This window comes from Vitis riparia, chromosome 18 (genome assembly GCF_004353265.1).
Source record: "Vitis riparia cultivar Riparia Gloire de Montpellier isolate 1030 chromosome 18, EGFV_Vit.rip_1.0, whole genome shotgun sequence".
Classification (NCBI taxonomy): Eukaryota; Viridiplantae; Streptophyta; class Magnoliopsida; order Vitales; family Vitaceae; genus Vitis; species Vitis riparia.
In genome coordinates, this window is record NC_048448.1 from 13,008,035 (window position 1) to 13,018,781 (window position 10,747).

At 35.7% G+C, this 10,747-nt stretch overlaps 2 protein-coding genes across 2 annotated transcripts; both read left to right on the plus strand.

The window, feature by feature from the left end:
- The first annotated feature begins 562 nt into the window (after positions 1–562).
- On the plus strand, positions 563–5,353 carry LOC117907922 (prostaglandin E synthase 2-like). The gene is made up of 6 exons (XM_034821602.1): positions 563–923; positions 1,049–1,183; positions 2,788–2,875; positions 3,198–3,292; positions 4,638–4,805; positions 4,914–5,353. Exons 1-6 carry the CDS (start codon positions 602–604, stop codon positions 5,072–5,074), a joined length of 969 nt encoding a protein of 322 aa, XP_034677493.1. The 5' UTR covers positions 563–601; the 3' UTR covers positions 5,075–5,353.
- A 2,022-nt stretch (positions 5,354–7,375) lies between these two features.
- LOC117907571 (probable BOI-related E3 ubiquitin-protein ligase 2) lies at positions 7,376–8,654 on the plus strand. The gene is made up of 2 exons (XM_034821159.1): positions 7,376–7,934; positions 8,043–8,654. The coding sequence occupies exons 1-2, from the start codon at positions 7,617–7,619 to the stop codon at positions 8,583–8,585; spliced, it is 861 nt and encodes a 286-aa protein (XP_034677050.1). The 5' UTR covers positions 7,376–7,616; the 3' UTR covers positions 8,586–8,654.
- Positions 8,655–10,747: the final 2,093 nt, after the last annotated feature.

Genomic DNA, 10,747 nt, shown 5'->3' on the forward strand with positions numbered 1-10,747 from the left:
GAACATATCAGGCAAACCCGTAACAAACAAATAAATCTACATTTTAACAAATTTATGAGAATTATGTTCTATCCATTTTTGATCTTATTTTTTTTTATAAAAAGCTGTGTTTTTATTTATAAAAATAAAAAACAAAAAATATAACCAAGTATTTGAATATAAACTAAAAAAAATGTGCATATTTGGTGAATGAATGTCATATTTTTGTATATTATTGAACTTCTATTTTTGAAAAGAAAATAATAAGTCAAAATCTTATGTTTAAAACTTTTACCTTCATTATTGTTTTTAGTTTCATTCATCTTGGTGTGTATTAAATGCATCCCAAAGATAAAGTTCAGTGATATATTAATTCGTTGGAAAAATGAAAAAAATAATAATTATGAAATATTAAATTAAAATTCAAAACTTTATATCAATTTTAAAGAAGAAGAAAAATTTTGACCGTTTGAGAGAGTCGCTCGGTGAAAGTTAGGGGCATTTTGGACAAATCGAAACAATTGGCTTCCATGGTTGAACCACTTAAACCGACATTTATTACGTCTATGGCACTCTTCTGAGGGGGTTAGAAACCTAGAATGCGCGGCTTAATTGAGCAGGCATGAACAAGGTTAACAAACTCACCGTCCTCGGCCGAGCCATTGGCGGCCGGGCCTCGGCCGCCGGCATCGGTCTCACCACTCAACGCCGGCTTCTGCAACCGGCTGTGTCGGGTCTTAACTCAGCGAGCAAGCTACAGCGGTTCCCTCATAAGCTCGCCGGTCACTTCCCCCTACCCGCTCTTGCCGTATCTGGAACTATGTTATTGTCCGGACTGGCTCAGGATGTTCCCGCCGAGGATCCGGTGCATCCCAAGAAGTTCCTTCCAAACGACGTAGTTCTGTATCAGTACGAAGCCTGCCCTTTCTGCAACAAAGTTAAAGGTAATCAATGAATTTCTATCTATATATTATCAATTTTATTTAATTTTAGTCGAATCTATCTTTATTGATTATAATTTTTTGTTTTTAAATATTCAAAATTTCTCTTTTTTATCTAATTTTCTCAGCATTCCTGGATTACTATGATATTGGATACCAAGTTGTGGAGGTGAACCCCATAAACAAAAAGGAGATAAAATGGTCCGAGTACAAGAAGGTGCCTATACTAACAGTTGACGGTGAACAAATGGTCGATTCATCAGGTTCTTGATATATGTTTCCCCCCTCTGTTTCTTTTTTCTGTTTTGTTTTTTGGGTAATCCCTTTATGTTCGGTTTGGTTGAGGAGAAAATGTAAGAGAAGAAAAGGAATTGCTAATTCTGAATTAATGATTTTCATTATTTGTGTTGGGAGAGGAGAGTACTATACCTCAATTCCAGTGGGGCTAAGGCAACTATTTGGCTTAGTTGAATGGAGATAAACTCGTTAATTGGGAACGATTAGAATAGAGAACACGTGATTTGAGATTCTAGGGTGTGTTTGGTTCCTCCTTTGGAAAAATTGGACAAGATGTTTGTTGGGGCAACGAGTGAGCTCCATCACTCTCCTCCCTAAGATTACACTTCACATAGTACCATCAATATCACCTGTGACAATGATAACCAGAGATTCCCCACGGTGCAGGGTAGAGGAGAGAGAATCTAAGCAAAATTTTGTAGAGTTTTCCTTTGGAATTGGCTTAGCCTACAATAATCTCACCTCTGATATTTATATGTTCAGGCTCTCCCTTGTGAGGTAAGGATACCCGGGATTATTGGGACTCGACCATGGTTTAAAAAATGGCACCAGGGGCATTGGGGAACCGGGGTTATGATTCGTGTTCTTCATGATCATGGCTGCTTGGCAGTGTTCTCTGTGAATATGGTCTTAAGGGCAGCCCTCTTCACTTTTTCCTCATTGAATCCATTTTGTCAACTTGGTTAAGAAAATGCATGGACAGCCATTTCAGACAACACCTGTAGATGGGTAGACTTCTGTTCTCAAGTGGCAGGTAGGACTGAACTGCATTGCCGTCCTTCACTGAATCTGTCCAGCACTAACTTGTCTGCCGGGAACAAGCTTTTTCATGGGTTTGTCTTGAGTGTCCGTTTAACCATTAATCTAGCTGAACTAATCTAGAGTAGAATATGAGAGTTGAACTTTGCATTTAGTTTGGGCCTGTCTGAACTGCCTTTCAAACTGAGGGGCCTTCAATGGTTCTTCATTTTATGTTTGTGATTTCTGTTGAAGAAAAGAAACAACTGAAAAATGAATTTTCCCCAAAAAGACCTTCTGCCTATATCTAAAGGTGTGATCTGGGAAACCAAACAAATCTTATGCTACTTTCTGCTTTTCTATTTCTTTTAGCAACCAAATAGATCTGCAGGGAACAGGCTTTTGCATGGGTTTGTCTTGAGTGTCTGTTTAACCATTAATCTAGCTGAACTAATCTTGAGGAGAATATCAGAGTTGAACTTTGCATATAGTTTGAGCCGGTCTGAACTGCCTTTCAAACTGAGGTGCCTTCAATGATTATTCATTTTATGTTTGTGATTTCTATTGAAGGAAAAGAAATGACTGAAAAATGAATTTTCCCCAAAAAGACCTCCTGCCTACATCTAAATTTGTGATCTGGGAAACCAAACAGATCTTGTGTTATTTTCTGCTTTTCTATTTCTTTCAACAACCAAATAGAGGGTAATATTTTTCCTTTCTTGAAAATACTTTGGTTCTTCATGATGGTAAAGCAAATTACCACAATGACTTTCAGTTATTTTGTTTTGAGGTTAGTTTCTATAAGTAAAACCAATATGCTTTTTGTGTGCAGATATAATTAATAAGTTGTTCCAAAGGATTCATCCTGAGAAATACCTTCATTCTGTCCCAGATGGTGATGAAGAAAGAAAATGGCTTGGGTATGTGTGCTTCTCTTTCATTGACCAACTCTAAGCATTTTGAAGCTACTTAGGTTATTGTCCGGTGTTAATTCTTATGATTTATATACTTTAATTCAAATGGTCAATCGGTCAATATCATAATATAGGTTTAATCTAGTTGCTTCTTATATGAATTGAATGCTGTCATCGTTTATGTTGATGCTGCCATTATCAAATAGCTCGTCTGTTTTCACATTATATTTATTGGCTATTAAAGTAAGCATTTTCCCCCACTTTTGATTGCTGAAATATGGATTTTAACATAAAGTGTGAACTGATAATGCAACTACTCATAATGCAGGTGGGTTGATAATCACTTGGTGCATGTCTTATCTCCAAACATATACCGGAGTGCTTCTGAGGCTATCGAATCATTTGACTATATCACAACCCATGGTAAGATTTTAGTCCATCTTTTTAAGGTAGTTTAAGATCAATGAGTTTCTCCCTTAGTATATGCTGTGGATGCAGAAGACCTTTAATATATTGTTTTTTATGTCCATCTGTATCTGTCAAACACGAGCACGTTGATACAAAGTAGTGTATATGACTGCAGCAGGGCAACATAAATGCATAGATTCACACTGATCTCAATGTTTTGCCTGGATTGCTGCTTAATAATCTCAATGTTTGTCATGGTGGTTGATATTCCCTAATTAGATTATCTCATGTCTAAACAAGTTTGATCTTTTCTTTTTCAATTTTTATCTCATATACATGAGGGCTCATTTGGAAAGTAAGCAGCCTGGATGCATCAAGATCTCTCATTAAAAGGTTGACATATAATGTAATATGTTGTATTTCTTCTACTTCTCTTAAACTGTGTACCTCTGCTGGATAGTTTAGAGGACAAGGTATTATAAAGTGTTTTGGATTTGCAAAAGTAACAAGGTTGAATTGGCAGTTCTAGATATCTGGATTATATATAGAGTGGCAAAATCACTCTTCAAACTTAAATTATCCTGGTATTGTGATTGGAGCAAGTGATTAGATTTGAAAAAGATGTTGGCTTTGAGATTGAGTAGAATGATTGCTTTTGAAAAGGGAGAGGTGGGGGATGGATGTAAAGATAGGTAGAAAAGAAGAGGAGAAAGGATGGCGACTAATACTTTAAAGAGAGAAAAGCAGGGTGGCACAATAAAATATTTGCTGGTTGGAGTATCAATTTTTCTGTTCTTTTGGCTTATTTAGCCTCTTGATGCCTCTGCTGTCTCAGAGAGCAGTTCACAGACAAGCATTTAAGCCAGAGTAAATAAGTCTCACCAAGTGTATTTTTATGTGTTTAAATTAACAAATCACTAAAGATCAATTCCTCTGATCCATATCCAACCTGTTCAGAGAAAACCATGAAGAATCACGACTTTGGATCCTCATTTGAAACTTTGAGCTTAAATTTCATTCTGTGTTGTTTGCATGTGGATCTTGGGCTAAAAAGACTTTCTATATTGAAAATTTCCACAACAAAAAGGGAAAAAAAATGTAAAATTTTTCAGTTTAACCTCAGTCATTTAGCTCACGCTGTCCATGGAGAAATAATTTTATGGTTAGGACATGCCTTCTTGCAAATTCTACTGAAGATGGATTGGTAGTTTCAACTTCAATCATAAGTTGATTGCTTAGTGTCAGAAATTTCTTCTGTTTTTTGTCCATATGGTTTAGATCATAGTTTGTGCTTGATTAGCATTGAACACATCAAATTAGCTACTAATATAATTATTGCAATTCTCTTTTGAGATTGCAGGCAATTTCAGCTTCACAGAGAGAATAATAGCAAAATATGGCGGAGCTGCAGCCATGTATTTTGTGTCAAAGAAACTGAAGAAGAGGCATAACATCACTGATGAACGTGCCGCCTTGTATGGAGCTGCAGAAACATGGGTGGATGCTCTAAAGGGCAGGAAATTCCTTGGTATGCTTCAAAAGACCATGTGTTAATTAATTAATTGGATATGAAATATTTGGTCTTGGCGGTGAGACCATTAACATCTCTGATGTTTCCTCTCTTCACTCATTACAGGTGGCCTGGAACCTAATTTAGCTGATCTAGCTGTATTTGGTGTTCTGAGACCCATCCGACACCTCAAATCTGGGAGAGACATGGTGGAACACACTGGGATTGGCGAATGGTACAGTCGAATGGAAGCTGCCGTGGGGGAGTCATCTCGAATCAAGGTGTAGAGCCGTCGTCTCTTGTATGTCTGTTGGGTCAAAATATGGTCAGCCTCAACCTCAGGACCTTCAATATGCTCTTCAACTCTAGTATGACTAAACAGAGATCAAAACTAATAATCTCGAGATGCTTATGCGTTTTGGTAAGTGGAAGAGAAAGTGCATGGCATGGTTGTTTATAAAAAGACATTGATCAGCTGTTATTATTACTTTTATTCATTGAATACTTTGGAACGAGTAAAAGTGATGATCAGTGATAAAATTAAGCACTTCTTTTATTGTTTCAAATGTGTGTGATGCTGTTGTCTTATACTACGACCTAGGCAGTTGTGTGTTTCCATGCTATGCAGTAACAGTGAGCATCTCACCATGCTGCCGTGCCTTGAATTTGGGGCGGCCGCTAGTCGGTGGAGTGCAATGCTTTAAATCGGGAAGTTGCAGACAAAAGTATGGGTTCAGCGTGCTGAACCTTTGGAAAAGAAGTTGCGTTTTATGTTAAAAACAAATAGAGGGGCCGAGGGCACTCATGTGTAGCAGACTCAGCATTGAGAAGAGGGAAAGAAAAGAAAAAATGGTTTAATTTAAAACGTTTTCTTTCCCGTCGGGTTCCCAAACAGGCCTTCGAATGCAAAAGCAAAATATGTAATGCATGAACTTACTTTTAGTCGTGCCAATAGCATTGGAGTGACGTGAGGATTGTAGGGTTAGTAATTCTTGTTTTCTGTTTGTTTTTGTGTTGATATAAATCAAAACTAAGATAATTAAATTAAATATGTCAATTCGAATACAATTGAATTAAAAAGCATGAACTTAATAGGATATAATCATAAATAGGTAACACATAATATGATCTAATATGTAATTAGATCCAGTTAGATTTTATGTGAGTCAATGATTGATTTTTCAATGTGATATTTTATGACTTAATTAACTAATTTATTCAAAATCAAATTTTAAACGAGTTGAGATTGAATTAGGTTTCTAATTTGGTTAGATAAACTTAAGTTGATGGTTCACTTGAATTAAGAAATAATTAATTTAAACTTAATCAAATGAGTTGAGATTGAATTAGGTTTCTAATTTAGTTAGATAAACTTTAGTTGATGGTTCACTTGAATTAAGAAATAATTAATTTAAACTTAATCAAAATTGAAGTCAATCTCAATTTTTAAAGTTTAGGATAAAAGTCAAATTTAAGCTATTTGGATCAGACTTAAAATATATATTCAAAATCCATTTGTAATATCTTTATTTATTTATTTATATATTTATAAAAAATTTTAAATAGTAAATAAGAGAAAAGGAAATTTTATATATATTTTTAGAAAAAAGAAAAAATATATGATATAGTTTATAATTTAATAATTTAGAAAAATTATTCTAAAAATTATATATATAATATCACACCCCTAGACCTTAAGATGAGTGCAGTAACCGCGTGGCGACCTTTGGCCTCTTTCCACACTCTAATTGTTTCAAAAACCCTCCACGTGCGGGTCAACATATCAAGGTCATTGCATTCAACGGATAAGATCGGTTCACTGTAAATCGAGATTTGACGTGACATGTAGGCGGAGGTCTCAAGGTGCAACGTGGCCAGAAGAGGACACGTGTTTGCTTAAAACTTCCCCAACTCATACATGGTGGACCGTTCCATCTACAAAGAAATTCAAATCCAACGGCTATAATTGGCCAGGCAATCAAAAAGCCTCATCTCGATCCAAACGGCACCAGCCTCCAATGCACGTTCAAAAAAAATATTTACAATAATCACTGATGCACCCCATATTTTCGGATTATTCTCGCGTTTTTTTTTTTTTTTTTTTTTTTTCATATCCAAAATAATAATAATAATAATAATAAATAAATAAATAAAAAGAAGATAACTCAATCTTCAGCTTTTCCCGATGACCAAACTGACAAGTTTTCCAATGCCTATGACGCCTTTCACGTCTGAATTGAATCAAAAATTTGTCACAGTATTTTCCTTCAATCTCTCTTATCTCACATATGTGCATTCCAAAACTTCTGTCACAAAATCTGGATGCGTACGTTTATGTACACCGCCTCCCTTGCATCTCTCCTCCTTTCTTAAATGCTTTCGAGGCTTTTGGGCTTTGACGAAACGGGGAGGTGGAGAGAATCATAAACCTCTATTTATTTTCCATTTTTAGGTTGGGGTGGTAAACACTAAACTTGTGGATAAATTGTAATTTAATTAATAAATGAGGGGGAAAAGAAACATTTGTCAGTTTTTTTCCACTCTTTATATATGCCATACCGTCCACGGGTTTCGTTCATAATGGTCTCTTTCAGTTAAACCAGAAACCAAAGCACCAATTAAGAGAGAGAGAGAGAGAGAGAGAGAGAGGGAGAGGGTCATGCATCTCTTCTGATTTAACAAGAAATATGATTTCCCTTTTTCTTCTGGTTTAAAACCTAACCAGTTTGGTTTGCGTTAGGGTTCTTTTTATTATTAAAGGGCTGTCGAGTGTGCGAAGAGAATAGTTTTGCTTTGGCGTTTGTTCGTGATTTTTTGGTAGCGGTTGGCATGGCTGTTGATGCACAGTATTATTCTGAAAGTATGGGTTTGGCCATGTGTGGCGTACAGGATTGGTGGGTGAACCCCGTTTCTTCTTCTGGGCTTGACGTTGATGCTTCCAATTTCAATCCTCAGCAACTGCCTCAGGTTCATCATCTTCATAACCACTACAGCATTCAAGATCTCTGTGTTGACGATAACACGAGTCCAAATCCCTTCCCCTCTTCTTCAAGCAGTGATAAGCTTCTCCCAATGGCGTTCTCTCAATCTTTGGCCGATCAGCTTGAGACCCAGAGACTCGAAATCGATTGGCTTCTTCATTTTCAGGTCAGGAACAATGTCTATTCTTTTAATAAGGGGTTTCTTTTTCTTTTTTTCTTTTTTTTCTTTTGTTTTTTCTTTGAATTTGAGTTTTGTTGATATTTTGTGCAATAGCTTGAGAGATTGAAATTTGCTTTACAAGAACAACGAAAGCAACAACTGGGGTCGCTGTTGAACAGATTGGAATCAAAGACGATAACCCTAATGAGACAAAAGGAGGAAGACTTGGCAAGAGCGAGGAAGAAAATGATGGAGCTGGAAGATTGGTTGAGAAGGAGAGAAGTGGAAAGCCAAGGATGGCAGCGAGTGGCGACAGAGAACGAAGCGATGGTCAAATATCTAAACAACATGCTGGAACAGGTCAGAGAAACGCACTTATTGCTGAGCAACGGAGCCGAAGATGCAGAGTCGAATGGGGGTGGTCCCATTGACAGAAGAGAGGACGAAGGCAGGGGAAGAGACAGAGGAGAAGGAGGAGAAGAAGTGAAAGACCAGTGCAAAAAGATGGCATGCAAACGCTGTAATTCTCGGACCTCGTGCTTTCTTTTCTTCCCTTGCAGACACCTTTGTTCGTGCAAGTCTTGTGAGCCCCTTCTTGGTTGCTGCCCAGTCTGTAAATCTGTAAAGGAGGCAAGCATGGAGGTTTTCTTGGTCTAAGAAGAAGATTAAAAGAGAAAAAAAGAAAGGAAAAAGGCCCAAGCAATGGAAAGAACAGAAAAGAAAAGAAAAAAAAAAAAAAAAAAAAAAAGAAAGGAAAGGAAAATTTTTTGGGAAGAACACTTTTTGGATTCCTGTACGGTGTTCATGGCGTTCCTCATTTTCTTTTTCCGGGCTCTCTGATATCAATTTTTTTTGGCGTACAACGGACGGCCCATCTCAATCGAAATGATGATGATGATAGCAGTAGCATTGTGAAATTGCAGGATGAGAATCTCGGTGCCTTTTCCTTTTCTGGCTTTATTAATTTTCCTGATTTAGCGATAGAGACTGATTTGCTCCCTTTTCTTTTTCTCTTGTTATTTTGTTTCTCTTTCTGTTGTGGTTTACAAGGAGAAGAAATTGGCAGCTCCCTTAGCCGTAACAGTGTCCTGTTAACTGACACCCGAGATTTGAAAGCAAAGCTGTCATTTATCATGGAACCGCCATTACAGGCTGATCCCTCTCCCCCTCCCCCTCCCTCTCCCTCTCCCTGTCTCTCTTTTGATTTAGACTGCCACAATTACTTTTCTTTTTGAACAAATCAATTTCAAATCAGGAACTGGTTTTCTTTTATGAGAATTAAAGTACGATATTTTTGGGTCTTTGCTGTAATTCTTATTAATATTTTATACGTTTTATATTGAATGTTCTTTATCCAAATACGTATAGATTTTATTTAAGTTAATTGAATAATAGCACTGGAAACTGGTGTGTTTGTACTCGTGGGACACGTGTATAAAAGGCAAATGAAGATGTGGCAGTGGGCCGGGTCCCACTTGATTTGGAGGTAGGACCCCACCAAGCAGGTTTTTCATTTTTTGCGGAAATAACCTTTTCCGAGGGATTATTGGTTCCCTTGCTTCATGCTCAATCTTCCGCTGGGTGCGGATCCTTTGCCGTACGCGTGGATGATGTCCACCTGGACGGCCTCGATGCTCTGCCCCTCCGTCCCTTCACTTGACTATATCCGATTGCGGTGGACAGTAGCGGATTTGGACCGATTGTTGGCGCGACTTACTCATTGTTGTCTTTTGGAGCATTTTGACGTAGCATTTGGTTTGCTTTGCTGTTTTAACAGCCTCTTCTTTTTTTTTCCTTCTCGTTTCTGACCCCTTCCATTTATGAAATATTGGCATATTTGTTTTACATTTTTTACATAAAAAATTAAAATATATTCTATTTTATTTAAAGACATTTATCACCCATTTTTTAATTTTTAATTTTTCAAATATAAACTATCATATAATAAAATAATAATAAACTATAGTCCATAAATATTATCTATAAATTAAAATTGTAATTTTTTTTCTTTTCCTCTCAAAATCTTCATATCATTTAAATATCTTCATCCCAATTTCTAGCATCATATTCCACTTATAATTATATTCCACTTCAAAATAAAATGTTTTAATTTTTTAAATTGAAAAAGTAAATCATTAGTCATAATTTTTCCTTATCATGGGACATTATGGACGATGATTTTTACAAAGAAAAAGACATTTTATTTTGATTATTTATTTAACTATATAATGAGTGAAGAGTTATTATAAATATCTTGTTGAAAAATGAAAAATTAAGCCTTGGTAACAGTTTTTTAAAATAGTTTTAAAAATGATTTTATAATGTTTTATGAATCAAAAGTTTATCTGTGAATTTGAATTGTTTTTTACATATTTTTAAATAATTTTATATTTAAAACTTTATTTTTAATCATTATTTATATTTATATAATTATTTTTTTAAACAATTCTAAAAAATTAATTAAAAGATGTTATTTAAAAATACCATATTTTCTATTATTAATAATAAAAAATATAAAACACTTTTATGGTTATTAACCGTGTTTTTCAATTTTTTTTTATTTGGAAAACTAAAAATTATTCAATTGCAATGTGATGAAAAGACAAGAAATAAAGGAGATTTACCTACTGCAATCCTCATGCTTCATACACGTAGAAAAAATTTAAAGACTCAAAGTTCTCTTGAAGTTCGAAGTCTCGCTTATAAATAGAGCTTCAAATTTCTTCATCAGACAGAGGTTGGAAATAGTTGGGCAGAGAGCTTCAAGAGCAGAAAATCTTAGAGAGTGTGTTGTCATAATAAGAAATCCAAGTGAAGCT

Bases quoted from the DNA above. Each gene is read 5' to 3' on its own strand.
- LOC117907922 (XM_034821602.1), top strand. From the start codon at position 602: ATGAACAAGGTTAACAAACTCACCGTCCTCGGCCGAGCCATTGGCGGC. The intron at 1,184-2,787 runs GTTCTTGATATA...TTTTGTGTGCAG, and splicing joins ACAAATGGTCGATTCATCAG to ATATAATTAATAAGTTGTTC. The intron at 2,876-3,197 runs GTATGTGTGCTT...CTCATAATGCAG, and splicing joins GAAGAAAGAAAATGGCTTGG to GTGGGTTGATAATCACTTGG.
- LOC117907571 (XM_034821159.1), top strand. From the start codon at position 7,617: ATGGCTGTTGATGCACAGTATTATTCTGAAAGTATGGGTTTGGCCATG. The intron at 7,935-8,042 runs GTCAGGAACAAT...TTTGTGCAATAG, and splicing joins ATTGGCTTCTTCATTTTCAG to CTTGAGAGATTGAAATTTGC.